Source organism: Antedon bifida, chromosome 8, assembly GCF_963402885.1.
Source record: "Antedon bifida chromosome 8, ecAntBifi1.1, whole genome shotgun sequence".
Classification (NCBI taxonomy): Eukaryota; Metazoa; Echinodermata; class Crinoidea; order Comatulida; family Antedonidae; genus Antedon; species Antedon bifida.
The window spans coordinates 16,571,645-16,597,168 of NC_136233.1; the positions used below are offsets into that span (position 1 = coordinate 16,571,645).

Sequence of the window (25,524 nt, forward strand, 5' to 3'; positions counted from 1 at the left end):
AAAATAATGTAGTATTCCACAGACATTACCCTATTCTTTAAACCAGCTGGAGCAGGTGTGCCTAGGATATGCTGCAGCTGCATGATTACCTCGGCCCTTTTTTTTTACAACAGGCTAGTTGGGCTAACATCACTGTTTATTGCAAAGGATAGTTGGTTAATTAAATACAATTAGGAACAACTAATACATATTGAAATGCATTAATGAATTGTCATCAATTAACACAGCTGAGGAATATAATACTATAGTAAACAATGAGGTCAATTAGGTCAAACAAGTATTGTTTTCTTTAGTACAGTTAAAACTATATGCTATTACATTAACATAACTGTACTTATTATTTTTCCAATGTCAGATGGACAATAAACCAATAGACTACGACCTTGATCTGCTACAGAATAAAACAAAACAAATTTAATAATCAATATTTAATTTTTACACCTCAACATAATGAGCATTGTTTTAAAACAAATATTATTTGGTAGTCCTACCTTCATGTTAGAACGTGCCTTATACCGAGTATTGAATAAATTTAGTTAAGTTCTGAAGGTCATTAAACAAATAAATGATTTTTCTCGTTAATAACAGTCGCCATGGCAGGTTAGTATTGCTATTACCTTCACCTTCGTAGAAATCAATGTTGATTGAGGAAACTAGAGGGCATATAAGAAGTCGGCAAGTCTTAGCGTTATATGGTTTTTCAATCAAAATTAAAATTAGCCGTTTCACGGATATGAATGACAATGGAAAAGGATGTGGGTCTTTTCACACTGTGAAATAGTCAATGATGAGCACTTATACTTTACCACATAGGATAGAGTCAATTACGGTTTTAGAGTACTAAGGATTTGAGAAGTACAGTAGGTGCCTTTTATGAAGCACAATTCAGAAATTACAAAGCAAATATTTGAACATATTTATTTCACTATTTTTATTTAAAAAATGTTTTTTTCATATTTTATAAGAAAAACATTAATAATAAAGAAAAGTAGAATGTTTAAAATTACAAAATGTATTTGAAATTAAAGACTGTTATAAAACAATAATGATAAGACAAACAAGAAAAAACCATTTAAATAAATTAAGAATAAATTATTATACCAGAAAGAATAATAACTATTGTGTGTGTGTCAAAATTAAAATAATTAAATTAAATTAATTAATTCTGCAGAAGTTTTAATAATACCAGGGAGTTGTAAGTCCCTGATAATACTAAGAGAAATAAGTTGTACATTAGGAGAACAAAGCAAAACACTTTAGAGAAGATGAATGCTGGTACCTCTTGTGAGTACCCTCTTAATTCTACCAATGTACACAATTCATTCTTTTGTTTGGTTATCAAGTTTTATCATAAGGTTTAAAAGTACTGTACTTTTAAAATTACTTAGGTAAACTTGATAATATTAACATTAACACTCTTCAGAGACCATAAAAAGGTTTTGCACTAAAAAATAAGATCAATCAATCGATCAAGGATTTATTTATTTCAATTGTTCTTGCAGTATCAAAAAAATTTCATTTCTTTCTTTATTATTATTATTATTATTATTATTATTATTATATATATTGAGTTTATAAATTTATATTCGATTTACTCTGGATAACAATGGCAATATTATGGTCTTCAATGAGGTTCAGTTATCACTTACAGCTTAACATCCTATTTGAAGGACGTGTTAAAGCAGTCTCGAACTCGCACTCCAGTACGATCATTCCCTACCATCTCACTTTCTCACAAAACAAACCTGGACGTTGTCCTTCGTCAGATGTCCCAATTAAAATCTAATAGCCTATATAATAAAAATGCTATTAAACTTGGGCAGTGGAAAATAATGCTGGTACCAGATACAAAAAAACAATTATAAAGAAGACACGTGAACTGGATGACGATGTGTCCTTTCATAGTCATGTGAATCGAATGTACCATCACAATTTACTGATTATAGGTAAACGTGTACTAATTAAAATACTAAGCTGGTATAGGTAGGCTAATGGAATCATCCTTCAATAACTATCTAATTACCATAAACTATCATTATATTCAATACATTTATCACGCGATCATTCAGTCATTTATTATTATATTTACCTCACAGAATGCTGGTGTTGCAGAATCAGTTGCCGGCGGTTCAGGGGCAACCAACAATTTATGTAGAGCAACTAAAAATTGAGAGGGCAACTAAATTTCAGAAACAGGTTTCCCTCAGGGAACCGTAAATTAATACTGAACTGTTTTTAAGAAAAATAATAATACTATGGTCAGATGTTTTGCCCTACTCTGATGTAATTTGTACTTTATACTATAAAGTACATGGAGAATATCTTGGGTGGGACTCGAACCTACAACCTCCAGATCACTAGCCTGGCATTCATACCTTTAGACCACCGAACTTGCGTTGATGGCTAGGGGTTAGATTGGAGCGCAAGTAAGCAGCATGTAGGGTCACCAACAGGATTGTAATTGCTTGACATTCCTGAAGCAAAGCTAATTTACAGTATAAACAATTACATAATATTAAATATTGTTTATAAAATATATGCAAAAATAAAAAAATATTATAAATAAATATTATTTTATAAGCTGTTATTTTATTCATTTGACTGCACCAGTAATTTACGGTATGATTTAATTTTAAACCTGAACATTAACGTTTTAGTTAAAACTATCCCGGTATTATGTAACATTATCATCAGAAACTCGGACCATATCTCAGCTGACCTGATCATGTGACGAAGCACAACATCGGGCGACAAGCTCCATGGAATCGATTACATCAGATTTGCCAAAAGTTTATTTGGTACGGTGGTATATGATCATTATCCATAAAGCCAATACTACCCGCTTAATTGAGTATTTCCAGGGATATCAGGGCACCATATAATATGGACAACTTTGGTTGGCATTACATTGTGCATTCAATTGAGTATTTAAATGGTGCACAAGAAGGACGAAAAAGAAAGAAAAGGAGATAATAGTTTGAAGTAATACTGATTGTGTTTCCATTACATTCCATGTTTAGCAAATATATTAGTTGGAAGCCATATTTACCATTCACACTTAAGAGAAACACTTAACCTTAAAATTAAATTTAAATCTCCTATCTAATTAGTGAATACACTTTAAGGGAAATACTTATTGAGTTAAGTGAAATACTTAATATTTAAAATATCTCACTTAAGTGTGATTGGTGAATACAGCCACTGATTATTAAGGAAACACTTTCAGGACCCAACATAGTTACCCTAGGAGTTTATTAAATAACAATAATGGCCGACGACCAGTGTGTACAAAGAGTTCGTTTTCCAGTTGATGTGAAAGTGTATAACAATGTGTCGGTCTCAACACAAGATTTTCATCCTTTTAGGATTTTTCAATCAATTCAAATAATTTCTCTTCAATCTTCTATATTTTTTTTAAATACCATATGTCACACAATTATTTTATTCTTAACTTTAAATACAAGTACCCTGATAACAACATTTTGATTTAAATAACTGGTAAATCATTGATTGATTGTCTGATGTTTAAAATAATTTAATGTGGTTATATATAAGATATTGTGTCTAAAGCAAATATAGTCAACTCTCCCAATACCGGACCAACTTTGGACTGGCCAAATATGTCTGGTTTTCCGGAAATTGAATGTTTTTAATGGTAAAAATGAATTTGGGCTCTTTTAGACTTTAAGAAAAGTCTGGTTTTCAGAGAGTTGACTGTAACATCAAAATATCATCAAACAATTTGTGGATAACATGTAATAACTTGCATAGTCATTTTTGACATACAGTATTTCACAATAAATGCTATGTTTGTTTTTTTGACTGGTTGGTTGGTTTAGACAATTTTTTTTTTCTATATATTAAACTAAAAAGTACTCTGTTGATGTCAATTTGCAAAAGAAATCTTACACGAAACAAATCTTGCGCGGAATATTAAAATGCATACAAAAAAACTCAGACATTTACTATTTCATTTTGACGAATTTTATGCAATGCAACAATTTCTGCTAGGTGAAAGGGATAAGTTTGTGAACAGTTATGCTGCGCTGGGTGGGAGATGCAAGCAATCAAAATAAAATTGTATATGAAGAAATAAAAGAACAGATTAAAGAGATTAGTTTTCAAAATGTAGTAAAAATATATTAAACTTAGCTTATACTTTTACAATGGCTATAGACACAATTTCACCGATTAAATTTTACCGTAATAAATTAGAACTAAAATGATCAGTTAAAACAAATCCACACCATGATCAATGGTGTACGGAAACCGAATAATCTGAGAAACTTTATATTGGAACTATTTATATGCGGAAGATTTATTCAAATAACATGCAACCAGCAAAAACAGATTTCTTTTGGCTTTTAATAAAAATTTGTATTTATTTATTTAATTGTCTATTACTCATTCGACTTAAATACAGCTGATTCAAGTTGAAATTGGTCCAACTAGTCTTGCAACATCAAGGCCTCATGGAACCAGCAAATGTACAAGAAGTCTGGATAATCGCCAAATCTTTTGCATGTTAATACCTGCCTTATTGTTTCATTTTTCATAAGAATGCACATCTGGGGCTCTCAATTTAATAATTTATATTACTCATATTAATCATTATTTCAATAAAGGTCTGTATTATTATTTCATTTTAGTTAGTTGAGTATTTCTCATTGTAAAAATGTATGATAGATTTATTACCATATCTTATCCTACCTAATTACAATGGTGGATCCGGGACTTTGAAATGGGGGCCCCAGGGCCTAAACAATGTAGTGCCATTCTATCAATTGCATTGTAATTTTCAAAATTTAGGAGAGGCCTCGAAGTACTGGGCCCCACCTTGGCTCCCGCTATGATAGACAGACAGACACCAAGTAATAGTGAATTTCCTCTCTGCAACCTGATGCTAAGCCTCTATTATGTCAGTAATATTATATTGTGAAGTATTAGCAGTATAGGTTTTCAAATTCTTTTCAATTTTGTACCAATTCATCTTATGCAAATTCTGTACTTATTATTATAAAACAGCACTTATATGCAAGTTAAGTTCAACATTAACTGCACAACATATATGCAGTAAATATAGATAAAAAGCATAAAAACGATAATGCCAATTTCTATTGGTTCCTTTACAACACAGTTATTGCAATTACCCATTTTTTTTCTACCAGCAACAATACAATTACCATTGGCAAGTATTCAAGGGGTCCATATTCAACTTGGAGGTGGCCCAAATAAGTCAACATTTATTTTTTTTGCAATGATCTGCGTGCAATAAACTGCGTCACAAATCAACACAATAATTATTAATTACATCACATGGCAATATTTACATTTCAATTTGCAAAGTAACAGTTGACCATGCGATGTGATGAGTTAATTTAAATTAATTGTATATATTTAAACAATGATACCAACTAAAAATGGAAGAAATTATGCACACTAATAATAAGTCTTATATTGCGCCGGTTTCTATCACAAATTTGATGTTCATGGCACATTGACAAAACAATGCAGTTCATGGAATAAATGTGGAATGAGTGAATGAATGTTGAGATTCAGCATATATATGGGCACATCACATTGTTTTTGTCATGTTTGATAGTGTAGACAGAGCTTAATAATTATAGTGTTCTCAATTACTTAGTTTCACACTATAATTTTCAAAATGGTAGGTAGTTATTTTCATTCAAACAACAAAGCATTAAAAAATATTAATCAACTTAAAACATTGTCTAAAATTGATGAAATGCCAGACAGATGTTATCCTAAACTTATAATATAAAATGAAATTGACAAATATGAATAATAGGCACTATAACTAATCATTTTTATTACATTTTGTCTCCCAAGAGGTTCATTGATAATCAATATATCTAATGCATTTTATTTTCATGAGTAGTTTAGAATTCGTCATAAATTATATTTAGAAAAACAAATTATGGTCGTAACTAATGTAATAATAATGTATATGAATTTCTTTCAATAACACTTTCATTATAGATGTACATAAAAACTGTACTGTAGTTGGCCGAATTATTTGATCAAATTCGTCCTTATGTGCAATAATTGTTTAAAAATAGTAGATACCATTATTTTGTTAATTATAGGGGTATTGTATTGCTATTGTACTGCAAAAGTTTTGCCTTCTAAATTAATATCGGTAGATATTGACAGTTGGCTAAAAAATGAAACAAGAAATATGTATGTTTAACTATTAAGAGAAAAAAAAATTAAAATATACAGTATGCACTAGTGTCACTGTTCGGGAACGTCTTAAATTAATAAGTTCCTTCTTGTCTTCTTAATTGACACAAAAAAAAATATCCCACGCAAACACAGCCTGGCAGCTGACTACTTACCGAAATGGTATCAATCAATTCTATCGCCCATTAACGAAACCAATATTACTAAGTACTATTCGAAAAGTACAAACACATGCTGATATACACATCTTCTCATTAGACTAACTGTACATGACTGGAACTACTGCGTGCATGGCTATTATAAATTTGCCCTCGTGTTCCATTTTGAGGTTTAGGCAAAAACATAGCCTAGTATCAAATTATATTGTGCATTTAACATTGTAACAGTATACCCTAGCCTACCCACAGACAGGATCGAACCCATTCCTCTCACATGATAGGCCAATTACCTACCATTAGGTCATATAGAAAATGTATATAATTTTCAGAATATGTCAGAGTTAGGGAAAGCATTTGGAATATTAATGAATAACTTCATAAATCAGATTTCAATTAAACATGATTATGATTAATATTTAGATAAATTCTTAGTTGTAAAATATATTATACATTAAGCAGAATTTTTTCTTAAAATTTACAAATTCCTACAGTATGCTTTTCTTTTGTATTCAGAAAAATGAGAAAAAACAGCTTAATTCCAAAGTTTATGAATTTAATCAAAAAGATACAAAATAAACTATTGAATTTCACTTCTCCCTTGCTTGAAATTTATGTTTTATTTATAAATAAGTTTGTGATTAAAATGGAAGCTAATATTCATGATTTTAAATATTACAGTTATTTATGAAAACCTGTAATGACAGAAAGATCATTACCTTTTCTCTACAAATCCATAAACTAATGTTTTTTTATGTATTCCCTCTGGCTCATACTCATATACGCAAAAAGACAAGATAACTTTTACTTTAAATCTTTTAGCCAAAGGTGAAAAATAAGATTTATAATTTATAAAATGATTTAATAAATGGTACAATATACATTGAAAAAAATCTCTCATTTATAAACATTAAAAAGATTTTACAGTTAAACAGAAATTGAGAATGGCCTTCAACAGAAAAATAATCAGAATCGGCAAAACTAATCATCTCTGTAAAGGTCATAGTATTATCTTTTTGGATGAAAGTAGCCGGTAATTTTTACCGATAATAATGGAGAAAATGTTGTCTGTTGTTTTTTCCCTCTAATAATAATCTTCAATATGTTCTTGTTAAAACTTTCATTCATAAACACATCAATCAAAGAATGCAGACAAACGCAGAGTGGGAGGGAAGTCAATATTACTTACTTAAAATCAGGAGCTTATCAAGATTATTTATGATTATAGTAATATATATCTATAATTAGTATTTCAGGTAAGGGGACATCCATTTTATATGACATTTTTTATATAATCTTAAGATTAAAAAATATTTATAAAAGCCAAAACATTTTAGAAAGATGGTTGTTTTTTTACCTCATATAGTAAATTAAAACAAGAATTTTCTTTCCTAATCTTCAAACTTCATTCAAAAAATTGGGCTTTTCATAAAAGTGGACATTGTTAGCCAGAAATTTGAATTTACACTGGAAACACTGGAAACGCAATCAAATCAATAAAAAAAAGAAAAACAATAATATATAGCATACCATACATTAACCAAAATCCAGTTGAATTTTTTTTTCTATTGAACTTAGTTTTTTGGGGTTATTTATTTATTTTGATCATTTTTCATTAAAGTGAATAATTATTATGTAGTATTAAAAAAGTCTATAATAAATAAACATTTTGTTAAAATAATTGTAATACCCTAGATTTTTAACAAATAAATAGTACAAACAAAACATAAACAGAAAGAGTAACTGTAATTGGTTGGCCATAAATCATTGTTTATAATAATTTGGTCATGAGAAAACTGTAATATGCTGGTTGGAGGAGAGTCCTGGTTTTTCACTTCTCTGGTCTCTGGCATGCAGGATTACAATACCCCTTTGTATTCAATTGTATCATGCTTACAGTTACATAGCATCTTGAATAGAGCCCAGGGTTATACAAGAAGCTGGGTGGTACTGTAGTTTAAACAACATAAGAAAAAGGTTATTAGCTGGCTGAACAAAAAAACAGAGACAAGCATTATCATTTTTAAAAACATAATAAAATATAAGTATGTCTAAAAAAAAAAAAAGAGAGACAAGCATTTTCATTTTTAAAAACATAATAAAATATAAGTCTGTCTCAACTTGCAGACAAGTTAAGAGTAGGTGACAAGATTTTTGGAATAGAATCAGGTTGACAGAGGCTTTAAAACGCTTACAAGTTAAGGGTGGTTGGCAAGATATCCATGTCAAACATAGGTGGCAGCCCATAATATTTCATCCTCAGTCATTTAAGTATTATACTTGTATTAACATTACCAACTGACTGAAGTACAGTAGCTTCTGAGAGGACCCTGGAAAAAGTCCAGGGTCCTAAAGTTTATTGCTACAAAAAGTCACCACAAATATTACACAAAGGAATAAATAATAAAATTGAAATAATAAATGTCCAATTGAGTCAGTTGCATACCAGTATATTGAAATTCGTAAATGACAATTGACAATCGCAACCTCAGTGACAATCGCAACCTCAGTGACAATCGCAACCTCAGTGACAATCGCAACCTCAGTGACAATCGCAACCTCAGTGACAATCGCAACCTCAGTGACAATCGCAACCTCAGTCACAATCGAAACCTCAATGACAATCACAACCTTAGTGACAATCACAATTTACATCAGTAATCAGGAAAAATGTTTAATTAATTGTAAACTAATTAGCTATACAGGCTGTTACAATGTATGTAGTCTTCTGTGATTAAATGAACCCAGTCATATTATGAAATGTATAAACTAAAAGATAGTTTTCATGTTGTGATCTATTGAGGATTTTATTGTTATTTATTGTTTGTTTCCACTTTTCGTCATTTCATTTTCTGTTACTTTTACAATGCAGTTCGTTCAGTTCTACCCTAACACTAACCCTTTACAATATTAGTAATCTGGTGGGATGGTATTTGTCTAATATCAGACGTACTGTACATCAGAATTATAGAGTTATATCAGACTTAACAACATGGAGGTATAACTATAAGAGAGTGATTTGGATTGCCTTAACCCCATTCTATTCATGTATAACTCTAGTAAATGTGACCACAGCATCAGTAATTTCTGGTATGAACATTTAATGTTAACAATCAATTTACAGATATGTAATGTTAGACACCTGGTTTTTATACCATTATTATACCTGAAAGTGACTTTTACCAATGTCATTAAAATACTTGAAGCATTCATGATTACACCTGCTATTATGTGCAATTTATAATAAACCTGAAGCGTCTCATTACCAATGTTAACACATAAGAACTTTGAGAGTTTAGTTGACACTGCTGGGAAACATTAATGTTATATACCTGCCACCTATTCTAAATGAAAAGTGACTGGATATCAATGTTAAATAGATATAAATTCAAGTCTGCAGTTGCTACATGTGTCAATCATTTGCAAATCTGTTGCCCATATGTTAATTAATACGTTGATAGATACAAGCTGTAGTTTATATGTGAAATATATTAAGATTTTACATAAGGCAATGATTTAGAAAAGGAATGTCTTGCTTTTGATTGATAGATCATGTTGACTTTGGAATGCGTTTTCTATGAAACATATTGAAGTAATTCTAAAGCAGCTTTTTGGAAAAGTGAAAACATAAAATTTCCCATCTATGTTGATATTGGCCCTGTTTCTGCTGCCAAGAAAATACCGTATTTAATACGGTATTTTTTGAATACCGTATTTATACCGTATTTTTTTGGCAGCAGAAACTGCGCTCATAAAAAAAATACCGTATTTTGTATACCGTATTTTCCCCACAAAATTTGTGGATAAAATACGGTATTTACAAATTTATACCGTATTTTTTGTACCCATTTCTGCTGCCAATAAAAAATACCGTATTTTTTTTGACCTGCCACATGAGGTCAACATCGTGTTTTTATTTTCTGTCGCTGTCAGCTGTTTTACACATGTGTATAGATATATTCGGCGAAAATTTGGAGCGAAGACGTCACAGTATTTACTATATAAATCTGTGTGGGGAGGGAGGGCAAGCTAAAATGTCCGGCCAACTAAAAGGTAATAAAAGGGACAACCACATAAATACATATAACATATAAAGACATTTCTAAAAATAAAGCAGGAGTACAGAATAGACTTGTCTCCAAAGCAAGTAAACTCAAAGCTGAAGAGCCTGCGAAAGCAGTAACATTGCAAAAGACAATAACTCGGGGAGGAAACGAATTACTTGTCCCCATTACGATGTTTTCTGTGCTCTCACAACATCTGTATCACTAGGGATAGGCTGTTGAAAGTGAGGCGTAAAACTTCCTTTATTGCGACTTTTAATTATCGACCAAATAAATGACAATTTGGGTAAAAATGATGAAATTTAACACGACCACCCAAGAAGTATTGTTAGCAGAAACGGGGTACTAAAAAATACGGTATAAATATACCGTATTTTTATACCGTATTTTTATACCGTATTTTGAGCAGTTGCAGCAGAAACAGGCCCATTCAAATGATTTCGCCTTGCAAACCTTCTAACAATAAATTTATTTTAAATCTCTTTGAAGTCATAGCAGCAACAAGTTAATCTTAAAAACTTTATTTATGTGGACGTAATTGAGGCCAAAAACGATGGGTACACTTTTTTTATGACCACATCGATTTATATATTTATTAAAATTTGGCAAATAGCCCAAGAGGAAACCATGGGCCAATGGCCCAACACATAAGTGAATACCTCTTGATCACCAAAAAAAAAAACAATTCTATCAAATTCAATTTCAAGCGTAAATACTCAACTATGACCACTAAACATGCATTGACATTGAATTTCTTTCCATAATGGACATATGAAATACAAAACCAATTAGCACTAAGAACATGTTAAGCCTAAAAGCAAACTGCCAATGATAATAGTCTGAACAACATTACTTACAAACATTGTTGACAACTCAAATATCACCGTGGGGATGAAAAATACAAACATCTTTTTTATCTTTACTCTATAAATGCATTCGTTTTTAGGTTTATTGGGGTTATATAGGGTCAGTATCACCATTAGTTTTTAAAAGGCATCGTAACCCATACCCACAAGATACATTGGCATGTATACGAGTGTTCAAATAAAAACAAATGCATGTTTCATATATCAGCTGCTGGCAATACACTGTGGGGTTTTAGTACATGTGTACAGTACGTTATTAAATGACTGTCTTGAAAAAGACACCAAGTGCAATACCTATGAAACAAAAGAAACTCATTTAAATATACACCTGTGCTTTACCAGGATGTGTAACCTTTTACCTGTGCCTTGCTTCAATGAACTTAAGTAATATTCATTAAGTAGGTCTAGTATAAAAATTAAATGTAAAAAATACATACAGTACCATATTTTACATTTAACTGACAATGACAATATGGCAATATATGTAAAATATGGTATATAAATTACAAAGATTTTCAGAAAATTTAAATACAAAATAAATTAAATTTAGGTTTTTATATTTTATATCAAGAACACAGACCCACCTAGTGTCAATATTAAACTTTCTAAACTTTTAAAAACATTTTTGTCTGTAACCCCCTACATTGTGTTGTCAGCAAGCCTTAGATTTTTATGATTCCCTGCACAATGTTTCATGTTCACGATGTTTCATGTTCACGTGCAACTGATCAATTTCTTTATATTTATAAGGCCTAATGATATTGATCTTGTATATTTTGTAGGATAATAATTATTAAGTGCTGCGCTATTTACTGCAGCGGGGTATTTCAACAAGGAATGATCAGCAGGAATGGTATACTATTAAAAATTATTAAACTATTACACAGAACATCTAAATAATAAAACCTATTTTGTAAATTTAGTTGGTAGGTGGTAAACATTTTTATGGAAATTCCATAGTTAAATGTGATGGATGCGTCATTACTTGGTCCCTTAGCTACGGATTCCTCAAATACTTCTTGTCTGCGTTTGTATTAACAACATTTGCTGAACACATGTCTTGGTTAAGTTTACAACCTTCCGAATAATAGGTCATTATACACAATAGATTCTTGAACTACCAAAAATATGTTTTATTAATCCGAATAAAGATTATTTGCAGATGTGGTAGTGGTTACGCTGGAAATGCAATTGAAGAATTTAAACTGTTATTTAATTTCTGTTCATGGTGAATTATTTAGTGCAATAAAATTTAAAGGTTACACTCTTTTTAACATAAGGCATCATCTGTTCGATTGTCAAAACCTTTAAATATTAATAGCAAATAAATTTATATGGGTGAAATATAAAGAAACTCATCAAATTGATGACCATAAGGACATAAAATGAATTTATGATATTGAATGTTTTATTTCATTTGTATTACAAACAAATAATTATTATTTCTATGTGTTATTTTCGAAGTATGTACAGTATTGCAAAATGGCTACCTGGCTGTACAGAGATTTAGCGGCTGAAAATTTGCATTGTATAAACCAGTTCTTTGGAACTGTGTATAAGAATTGTATCCAAATCATGCCACTTTCTCGCAAAAATTTTAATTGTTTATCCTGTGGTGTTCGGTTTTCGTGAACGTTGGACTAGATTTGAAGGGGTTTCGGATGTTCTAGGTGCATGTCTTGTCGACACAGCCACAGAGGCATTATACCTGTATCTTCTATCTTGGAGGTCAACGACTAGAAACTCTGGTAAATCATTCAACCACTTGGCATTGGTCTCCTAATCCTAAGGGAAGTATCACAACTTGAGGTGTGTTGGTAATTGAAATGTCTCACACCTGGTGGTTGACTTTACAATGTTCCCCAATAAAGGTACAAACAATAGTAAACATAACTGATTTATCACATGTACAGTACTGTATATCCAGGCAAGAAAAAAAGGTGAATTTGTATCCTTGCCTTTGATTGGTTAATTTCATTACTGGTTCTTTTGCACACCAAATTTTTATATAGCTACAAGGCAGAGGCTTTTGTGAAGTTTTTTTTTGTACAATTTAAAAACCAAGGTTGGTGACTGCACGTTCAAAAACCTCCTGTATTACTGCCTGTTCTGCTCCATGGCTAAATTCCGGAAGATGCACACAAAAATATTCTCCTAATTCATATGATTTGGGTACAGATAATCTTTGTTTTCAAACATCACAAACGGAAATGGATTAAAAAGAACCATTGGACTGTAGTGTTAATTATTTCGATATAATAATGAGGTAAAGAAATTGATGAGTAATAAGGTACATTTATCTAGGGACGTCCCAAGATAAACTTCATTTGTTCCTTAACAAGTTTTAAATGGGTTGAACAACTCCTTGGTTTGTCTGGTTTAGGTAGGGCGTTGAAACTGAGTTGACTGGTAAATTTGCATGGTACACACCCAGTCTGCTGTCTCTATTTACACAGGCCTGCCCCCAGGGTATTTTTTTCTACAGGCCTGCCTGCAGATCCAGACCTACCTGCAAATAAAACCTACCTACCCTTAAGTGGTAAACTTGGATTTAAAGCAAATTGATTTACCATTTGGTATGATGCAATCAACCAATGCAAATTTAAAAATTGCTTTTTTTTATACACATATAAAAAACAGATACAGTATAAAGAACACTACCGTATGTTGCTAAAGATTTATAAAAAGAATTTTGTGATTAGTTTTTCCAAGAATTTATTTTTGGATTTATAATTAATTCTTTATTATAAATTAGCAGTTATAATAAAATCAAGGGACCGAAATGCAGACAAGTGAGACGCCACATCTAAACAGATTACCAAGAATGGCATAGACATATAGACATAAGCCATTCAATTTATGACTACATTCGGAAAATTAATAATACTTACATTTCATGATAAGAATGGGTATAAAATGAATGGGGAGATCGTTTATGCGGCGCCCTTCTGCCGAGGGTAACATAACGTGGGTTCACAATGAATTAAATCACATCATTTATCATTAGCTAGAGTCGTAATACAACTGGTTGTTGACTTTGAAGTCTAATAAAATGTACAGTATTTTATTGAACAAAACCCTGTTAGTGCAGGGGGAAATAACTGGTAACAAGGTGTGAATAAGACATTTTCTTGATAGGAGGAATAAACGGTTAAATACCATTCCCAAAATATGGTTAAAAACAGCTGATCAATTTCATGTTGAGATACCATTTAATTGTTCGCATCCAACTTTTAATTTTTTCCAATGGTTTATTATTTTAACTTGGAGGTAAAAGAACGAAATTAATTTCTAATGGTATTTTAAAACCATATTAAGCCATATTTGAGTCAATATAACGGATATCAATTTATTTTTGCTTATCTCTATTGTTCATAACAGATGGTATAGCATTATAAATGTTTGCTTAAATTGGGAATTTATCATCAAAAAATAAATTCACCAAAAAATTACTTAGTTAAATTACATAAATTACATAATCAAGTAAAATTTCAAAAAGTACAACAAACAAGACAACCGAACGTGCAGACTAATCAAGTAAAAAGCATTTTCAAAGTACTCAGTCTTTTCCTACAACATTATCTAAAATATTAAAATTTATCTCAGCCAATGTGCATCACAACAAACGCATTATTTTATTAGACGGTCTACGACAAGTAATAGAAGCAGGAGGACAATTAATCAGTGGAATTACTTGCGCCGCATCTGTCTTACTCGTACTGATTAAAAACATCCAAAAGAAATTACTTCAATCATCATAATTAGCGTTAAGTAAATTGGGAGCGTTGTCGCTATAGAAAGTAATTGTATTTCTTGATATAGAGTACATACAATATAAATTGCTTTGTGAAATGTAGTGGGGGTGCTATACTGTAGGATGACAGAAGGACGTCATATGGCTCTCTCTTTCAATGCATTATGATAGAAAGAAGTATTCATTTCTTGAACTATATATTAAAAATATTACATAATTAGTATTAGGTACACAGTAGTATTTTTGTATTTGAGTGAATTAGAAATATATAACATTATATTAATTAGAATGGTTACCTTTACAAGTAACAAGTTATTCAACCAACTGAAAAAGTATTACATAATTAGTATATTAGGTACAATAATATTTTTGTATTAGAGTATTTTACAGAAGCAACTAACAATACGGATGTTGCAGTTGAAACAACAACTATGTACATTAGTATACACACATAAAACAGAAAGAGATCAACTATTTATTTTACTACAGTTTACTGCAGTAACTACTTTGTTTACTGCAGCAATGTATCACACTTTGTAGAACAATAACAGCTTGATAAACAATTGCACAAACAGGTCAAAGAGTAAATAAAATGGAGTTACAGTAGAATGATTTTAACACGGTCCCCCATCAGTACTTTAATTAATCTGGATAAATAAAAAGTTAGTTATTAATATAACTTTTTAACAAAGTTCTGATTGAACTATAGTACAGTTGTAAATATCTTTTGTATTCCTATTTCCATTATCTACACAGCATACAGCATTAAACCCAGGAGAACGAGGCAATTTAAACTCGGAAAATTAACTAAAACAAGAGATATTTTCCAACCCCTAGAGAGGACAACAGTATCTATTTAAATATCTCCTCAGTAAATTAAATTGTACAATAATACATTTGCTTATATAATATTTTCTTTTATGTATTTATTTTTTTCATGATGCAAATCACATTTTATTCTTTATATCAGAAACTCCGTGGAGTCATTTAGTAATGACTTTCTATTCTCAAAGTCATGAATATGCGCATAAATGGTTAGGATAGAAATAAACTAAAGAAATAAAAGCTAAAACAATAAATGTATGTTGTTGAAAAAGCATGGTACTTAGAAATTGGTGAATGTCATTAAACTAAACATTTCACAATAGATACAGATTTCACTGTCCGCAGGAAATTTACATGGTTGTACTGTACATGAATGTATTCATACTATACATAAGAATAAGAGGGCAAGGTGGATAATTTCTATACCATGCAAACCACCTCAAACCTCCAAAAACATAGCAAACTCCATTGAACCAACTTAAAAGTGATTGAATCATATTATAGGGTAACTCTTTTATGTAGGTTCAATGGGGTTTGCTATATTTTTTGGAGGTTTTGCGAGGGTTTGCATGGTTTAGGAATACCCGGCATCCCGTGTCCCGAGTCTGTTTAAAATTGAAATGCGCAGTGTACATTTGACCAATAATATTAATCTTTTTTTTAACCAACCAAGACTTGTTTGAACCATCTTTTCACATGTCAATATATTTGCTAAGACCAGAGAGTGGTCTAAGTACTAACATAATCAATTAATACAGTTATGTACATTATTTTCTACTCATGAACCTAAATGGGTACTTGAAATGGTACTGAACCAGCTGTAACAGCTAGAAATATTCCCGAGGGAACAAAGACGGATATTCCAATTGATTCAGCATCCAATGACCGAAGTAAAAGACATTAAGGGAAAACGCACTTGTCCACCACCGTTACATTAATGGCATCGCATACTATTTCACAAACTTGATTATTCATGAGCGTGGACTACACCAGGTGTGATGATGCATTTATCCGTTAGTAAAACAAACTTTGCAATGAGATGAATTTAGACACGGACAGTGAGACTCACGCCAGCTGTTTACTTCTCGTTAAATTTGTATTCTTTCGTCGAATTTCATTCTCGTTTCAACACTTTATTCAGCTGAATTTGTTTGCGTCTTAATCAATACCGGTTATGCTGACGTGGTTAATAGACGTTTGAACAGCGGGTCCTTGTTGTGTGTTGACTACCGGTTGACAAGTATTAGCGAATGTTTCGGATTACAACAGAGTACTTGAACAGAGTATGTGATAAATATAAATTATTCATTTCAAAATCTTGGATTACTAGACACTTTAATTGTCATTCAATATCATCATTATTGTGTTATCATTTTGATGGATAAACTGGTAGGGTAGGAATGGTCACTTCTACCAACATAACCAGCTTAATTTTTACTGCAAAATACTGTAAAAACTTCTTTTAACCACACCTTAATGCTTGGCACCTTCCCTGTATTATTATCATTGTTGAATTTCTAATAATTTCACCAAATTGCACTGAAATCTTTGAATTAATATTATTCTATTTTATCTTATTACTATAATATTTTTACAAAATTAAATTTAAGATTATTAAAAATGAACATAAATAATTGAAAATTATTTTAATATTTAACTTTAATATTGTACATTTGTAAAGCGCAATTCAATTAAAAAAATTTTCCACATAAAATAAAAAATAGTAATACTGCCCTCTATAGTTTAATATATAAAATATCCAATAAAAAAAATATAGTATACAGTTAGCGAATTATTAAATTGTAAAAATTTAGGGTATGCAAAAATAAGAGACTTTAGTTTTACTACATGACATTATTTTATTACAGATGCAAATTATTCATAGATATTTCAGCATATGTCAGCTTTCCCAACACCATTAACTGATAATTTCAATAATTCATTAAAGAAAATAATTGTGGGAACAAAATTTATAGTGTCAAATATTTGTTCACAAATGTTGTATTGCGTGAAAAGGAAATTGAATTTTACATACATGTTGTTTGAATAAATAAGTTGGAATTTAATAAGCTTGAAGAAAACCATGTACAAGTTAATATTTTAAAAAATTGAATGTTAAAGCGTTGTTCCTACTTGGACGCAATGCAAGGAGGTAAAACAACAACAAACAAGACTACTTTGGGGTATCAGAAACTCTTGCTTTCATTGGTCAACTGACTTGCATTGCACCTATGTCATTGCGTTACTTTGCATCAAAGTAGGAACCAAGATTTAGGGTTAGCCAATTACTTCATACTAGTATAAGTACTAATACACAAATGATATAAATATTTACTTAGTTTAATTAGTAGATTCAGCTAATTTATTCATAACATTATTTATTTATTCATTCATTATTCATCAACAATTAGCTGATTCTGTTAATTTATTCAAAACATTATTTTCAGGAGGGGCTTAAGTTATAGGCATTGTGTGGCCTCTACTCCGGAATTATTAGTACACGCGTTCTCCTTTGCAGAATCAAGTAAAAAACCAGACTGTTAAATTCATGATTCACAACATAATCAAGTTTGAATGGCCTGCACATAAAATGTAGTGCAAGAACAATTGTATTCATTTTATACATTAACCATGGTGTCACCAGTCATACAATTTATTTTGATACATCAATAGCTATTTATTAATAATTAATATTAATAGTGGATATAGAAGTGTGATGCGTGCAAGAACAACAATGCCGATGACAGCCATGGGATCACAAGGGACGTACTGCACACGTTTACACTATCACAATCAATCAATAAAATAAACAACATACAATATGGTCCAGTATAATACTATAGTGGTAAACTGTTGTTATAATTTTAGGTGGTTTAGGCTCACAAAAAGGAGATATTTTCTAGCTAAAGTTCAACAATTCTTCAAGTAATTTGGCTAGGAAGAGGACAATATTTGTCCCAACAATTGTATGTTAATTTTCTGACATCCAGTTTTGATTGTAAAAATATGGAATATATTACATCATCATCATATCATTGCTGTTAACATTTATTATAATGCAACAAATATTTATTCATAGACTTCCATGATAATCATCCTAAAGTTTCACACTTATAAAAATGTGTTTACTTATAAAAGTTTGTTCACAATATAAAAATGTGTTTACTTTATAAAAGTTTGTTCACTTATAAAAGTTTGTTCATTTATAAAAGTTTGTTTACTTATAAAAGTTTGTTCGTGACTTATAAAAGTTTGTTCACTTATAAAAGTTTGCTAACTTAAAAAAATGTGTTTACTTTATAAAAGTTTGTTTACTTATAAAAGTTTGTTCATTTATAAAAGTTAGTTCACTTGTAAAAGTTTGTTCATTTATAAAAGTTTGTTCATTTATAAAAGTTTGTTCGTGACTTATAAAAGTTTGTTCACTTATAAAAGTTTGCTAACTTAAAAAAATGTGTGTACTTATAAAAGTTTATTCACTTATAAAGTTTGTTCACTCCTCTTTAAAGCTCTTTACCTCCTTGAATTTCTCCATTATCATTCATCTAAATCCAGCCTACCTACCACCTCACTCTTCCCTGCTCTAAAACCTACTAGTACCCTCTACAGTGTCTCTATACTGTAGCTTTAGAACCCTTAGCTTTTCTTAAGTTAATTCCTCCATGACTGTAAAAAGTAACGATACAGTATAAAAAAATATGCGTTTAAGGTTAACATTGTCTGTGGGTGATCTGAATGAATTTCTATTAAAGTAGCAGAGGAAACAAAAAAGACTACTTTCAGGGTATCAGAAACTGACCTACAGTGGTATAGGCTAGCCTGTTATCTCAGGCAGCAATTAGCATCTGGTATTGTCCAGCCTTATGGGACACTCCGACAGAAGAGAATAGGTAATGTCCTGGCCTATTCCTAGTTTGGTGATTTCAACAAACTGCTAATGGCATTTCCAGTGTATACTGACAGGTATAGAATGGTTTCAAGCTGCTTGCAAATTTAAATTGGTTTGTGCATTTTCTATTTCAGCCAACATATGAAGTGAAAAATTGGTACATTACAAATAAATACTCGGTATTCATTTATCAAAATTAAATTCACAAAAGCCTTTTTCAAATATCTCCCATCATTTATGAAAATGATGAAAATTACCAAAATTTCATTTTCATCGTCACCATAAGTTTTTCCTTCCATATTCACAAGCTTTTTTCCTTTCGTGCTAACCAACATGTAAACCTTAACAGCTGCGCATGATATTATCTAGAAATTCTATATCTGTACACAACAGATGAAATACTATTAAGAACAACAAACAATTCAATAAAACACACACATTGCATTGATGGCCGCCACACAACAATAAACAAGTGCCATATGACATCACTGCAGTTGTATTGAACTGACAAACGATATAACAAAATTAATGATCATTGCATTGAACAATTACACAATCTAGTAGGCTTAATAAATAATGTCTACAAAACAACTACGAATGGCCGTTTTAGTGTGGGAAATACGCCCAAATATGGCAAGACATAAAGAGATATAATAATGAGTATTTCTAATTAATTTTGAAACAATCTATTTTAATGATAAATTGTATTATCACGTTTTCAAATACTGAGGTAAGGTATACATAAAATTTGATTTGTTGACACATAAAAATGATTATGGTAAATTAACGACATAAATAAAAAGACAGATTTTGAAATTTTTAGGTAAAAAAGTGGTAAAAAGAATGACATTTTCAGGAAAAAACAAATTTGTAATATCTAGATAAAACCAAAACAAAACACAAACATAATTTGAGACAGAGATTGAGCCTGGAAAAAGTTTAACAAATAAAATAGTACCACAAATGTATAGTATATAGTCTGTGTAATTAGGTCACAAATAGGACGAATGACATGTAACTGGCAAACTAGATGTATATTTATTTCGTAGAGCTTCAGTTGTGTCAAATCCACGTGCCAGATATGAAAGGCCAAAAGTGCCAAAAGTATAATGTTACAATAATGATACATATTCTATACATTTATATAATAATAGTAACCAATTGTATATTAATTAATTTTAACTCGTTACACGACACCAACACACTGGGATGGTCCTAGTCTGTTTAAACTTGCCAGGTGGTAACAGTTCTCATAAGAATAACACCATCTGCCTATCTAACTATATGCTACCATATGGGGATAGTCCTACCATAATATCAATAACCTAGCTTCATTTACATTTTACTCATTGATTGTTCATGCTTCAATGCACATAGGTACATATTATTTGACCAATCAATGAGCTTGAATTAATGATATTCTTTTAATTTCAATGAGTATCTGTACTTTTGTAATTTAGATGTAATTATGAAAATTAATTTAACTAGTTTCAATCAACTTTTATATCAAATTAATTATTTAGTAGAAATGTTAAATTAATCAATTTAATACAATTAAATAAATTAAATATTAAATGTCAATGAATGAAAAATATGTAGCTTGTTGTGCCTTCAGAAAAAAATATTACATTTTCATAAAATTATCAACATCTTTTCTACTTCAAAAACAAATGTTTATTGAAATAGTTGCTAAAATAGTTATATTTTATTATTTAGCAGTTTGAAAATTATTAAAAGGTGTAATAATTCGAAAAATTAGTTTTAAATAATGTATTATTATGCACTCCGTCTACTGTTAATATTAACTATAATAGCCCCCTCTACAGTTCAGAAATTTGCCCATCTGTGGTACAGTTATTGGCATATTCAGATGTTTTTTAATGCATTACCAATTGGCTCACAAGCAAATTACAAACACATGCAAAATATTATCACCAATTACATCACACTCAAATAACACATCAACATGTAAACTATTTTAAAGATGTTATTGTTCTGTTTAAAACCTCAGAAAATAAAGCATTATTGTTTTTTATTCATGATTGAAAAACAAAAAAATTACTTTTTTGATTACATTTACAATAATTATTAAGTAATACACACACTCGGGAAAACTAAAAATGAAATGAATAACAATATATTTGTTCTTTTGAAAAACAATATTATTATGACACAATACTTGGTGTTGTTGGATTTTCATCTCTAACTTTCTCATTGGCTTTAAAATATTTATTGCCAGTTTTAGTTTAAAAAATGTTTTACTGTTTTATTCGTATGTACATAATTAATGTGTCTACATTGATTATGCCGTGTTTTTTTTACTTACAGTATTTCTAAAAGCAAGATTTTCGTTTCTGATAATTTTTCTAATATTGTACTAAATTTCAACTTTAATTTGTTATTAAAAGAATTGCAATAATATAGCTCAAAAACATTAAACAAAAAACAACCATATTTTCTTATTTATAGCTGAAATATGAATTTGATGTTCATGAAGATATCATAGCCAGCTGCCACTTTGGCTTCAATTTCAAAGAAGAAAAACAATAAAACGACTACTTTGATGGAGTAAAGATGCCTTTAGCTTTCTCCACAAACCTCCTAGGTACCTTGATAACCATCCGCTGTCATTCATCCAACCAAAGCACCTGTTTAAAATTTGACTCCATCAATCCATTTGCCATCTGAATAAACATTTAAAATTCCAAGGCAGTGCAGAGAAACTATCTGACACTGACCAATCAGAAGTGGTGTACTATAAATCCCAGCAGGAGTTAGCAGACTAGAAGTTGAGGTCAATCAGAGTTCATTAGATTGAAAAGTGTCTTTAGATCTATCAGTAATTTCAAATTAGAAGATGGCTTCCAGAGCCACAGCTGATCTTTTCAATAATACTTTAATTTTAATACTGTAATATTTTACATTCTAACAAAGTATTTGCTCTTGTAAGTAATTGTCAAATTATAGACTTTTATTGATTCAAAAACGATTATTCAATTCTTAAAATAATTATTTTCACTCCCAAATTATTATTTATTAGAAACAAAATATATAACACTATCATACTACTTAAAAGCTAATTAACAACTTTGAGTTCAAATTTCATTTAATAATTTCCAACACAGTATCATAATGTACATTTTCAGATACTTATACTGTACATACTGCAGGCTTCATAATTATGATATGATGTTAGAAATGAAATCAAAGAACTCTATATGAATGATAGGAATGTTTTCCATTTCTACATATTTAGTTGTAAAAAACAGTAATTTAAAAAAAAATTATTGCATTATTCATCATTTTTTAGTGCCATTTTGTCATTTTAATCGAGAATCCATTCATTTTATCAATTTAATGTTGACGCAATCATTTTTATTCAATTCATAAAATATTAATACAATTTAAGTGTCGTTTCACAGAAACCTTCGATTCAAACGGCTGAGAAACTGGAGCAGATGGTAGGCTATTGATGTGGGAGTGAAGAATGCCAAGACAATAAAGTATTGTGTGTTGCCATATGTCACCTACAATGCCACATCACAATGTATGTTTTAAACAACATTCTGAACTTGTTTATAAAAACACGCCTACATTTATGATTTACAAGTGTAAAATCCATCCAGGTTCTTTTTAACAACTTAAATCTATCTAAATCTAGGTGTAACTTCATGTGCACACATCTAAATTAAAGATGATATGATATCCTCGAAAATGTAACTTAGGTGGAAAAGGTACATCAGATTGCAATTAAAAAACAGAATGAAAAAGAAGACCGAAACCTTGATTTTTTGAGGTCCATAGTCTATTAAATATTATTGCTATTAAACTTTATTTCACAGGAGACACAGAAAAAAACACAGCAGGGGGTCAATTTCCCACAAGGACTCTATCTACAATCACATATATTCAACATTATTTAACAATAAAAAACAAAAAAATTATTTGTGCAAATGTTTTAAACCGATTAAAAAAGTATATAATTCAATTTGTGTATTTATATGGAGAGACATTGAAATAACATAGAGCAAAATATGCAGCCAGAAATAATGGATCAGTTTAAAAATATTCACAAAGACCAAAAAACCCAGTTTTTGTTAAAGTTGTTTTATGTTTTAATGAAAAAAATAAAATTTAAAAACTATATTGTCAATTTATCTCATGATTTGTGAAAAAAAAACCTTTTGTACATTTTCCATTAAAATCATGAAAATATTTTAAAATCTTGAAAAAGTCTATATATCATCAAAATCCTGTACTGATTATCTTTGAAAGCTTTTAAAAGAATATTCAGAAAACTCGGTCAAAGATTTCACCTAAAAAACGGAGGTAAAAAATTCAACAAAACCACTTACTTGTATTTGGTTGGCGATGAAATTCAAAACTAAACACTCCAGTTCCGTGATAATAATCGTTATTTTTCTGTGCTCTTGCGTGCATTAATTTTGACAAAGATATTGTTTTCTGTTCCGATTTTACCGTGGCTGGCATTACAGGCCCGGGAATCGAGCTAGGAATTTGAGTACACTGCGCATCAACATCTTGTTCTTTTTTAACATCAACTCTGTTTAAACTTTGATTAGGACTTCCACTGTTTTTTCGCATCTTTGCAAAATGTCTTGCGTGAACACGTTCGTTTATTTATTTATGATCCAAGGAATACTTAACACGATCGGCAAGACAATTTGAAGAAATGCCACTACAGGCGTCCAACTGTAAGCATAAACACGCTACCGGTCTACACCTGGTAACAACACAGTTAACCAACAGTTCAAGCAGCTGACAAAAGCTAGCCTAGAAAAACTTCTGCTTGACTATTTCTCCTTCTAACAAGAAAATTCCTTCAAACAGAATATGTATACAAACATATATGTTGAACATCAAAGCATAGCCAGTTTTATTTCTCCTTACGCTTTATATCCACAGACATCAATTAGAAATTCCAAGAACAGACAGTATTTTCCCAAATCTAAATCAAGAAAAAAGCATTAAATTAAAAAATATTAGAATAACAGGTGTTTTAAACACAACATAGGAAACTGATTCATCAAACATTGTCACATGACGGTGGCCAAAGTCACATGACTTAGCATATCTATCTATCTATCTATCTATCTATCTATCTGGGAACATTTTCAATTTTTCTGTCATTTAGCTGGGATCTCCTTTCTTGGATCCACTTTTTACTACATCTATACTGGCCTATGTACAGTATAAACAGAAGATTATATCACACACAATTACAAAATGGGAAAATAGCATATGAATAAATATTTTAACACAAAATACAACAGGGCTCAATACATGCTTTATCTTGACATTCTGCAAAAAGGACGGTAGCTATTAAAATCGGTTCAGCTTTTAAAATACTAAATTTAACACTTGTTTCCCTAGATAAGGAGACTGATTGGGTTGCAAAAGTACATCCAGGTACTGTATGTAGTTCTTGTAGTAAAAAGTGTAAGATGAAATGATGACAGACTTTGTTAATGATGTGATAAAAATTACATCATAAATTTCATTGACGGTAACAATTGTAACAAATGTCAAACAAAAAGTGATAATAATAATTACACTATTAACGAGGCCTATTATATATAATGAAACACAAGATTGATAATTACAAACGAAAATACATTCTATTCGTGGATTTACACGGTAAAACGTGTATTAAGTTTATCCACCATAATTATAACATGCAGTGGGGTATTAACTATATATTAAGAATGTCTTAACATGGGACAGTAAATCCTTACATATGCGCAAC

The 25,524-nt window shown here is 30.4% G+C and overlaps 1 protein-coding gene across 3 annotated transcripts in view; it reads right to left on the reverse strand.

The window, feature by feature from the left end:
- LOC144850662 (protein CBFA2T1-like) overlaps positions 1 to 24,726 on the reverse strand; it is a 38,788-nt gene extending 14,062 nt beyond the window's left edge. For 2 of the 3 annotated variants that reach the window (XM_078708020.1, XM_078708019.1), the window contains exon 1: positions 24,113 to 24,726. In XM_078708020.1, the coding sequence (XP_078564146.1) occupies positions 24,113 to 24,362 (250 nt within the window). In that variant the 5' untranslated portion in view covers positions 24,363 to 24,726. Of the gene's footprint in view, positions 1 to 491; positions 517 to 24,112 lie in introns of those variants that run through there. The other variant, XM_078708024.1, reaches the window with a different exon arrangement.
- Positions 24,727 to 25,524: the final 798 nt, after the last annotated feature.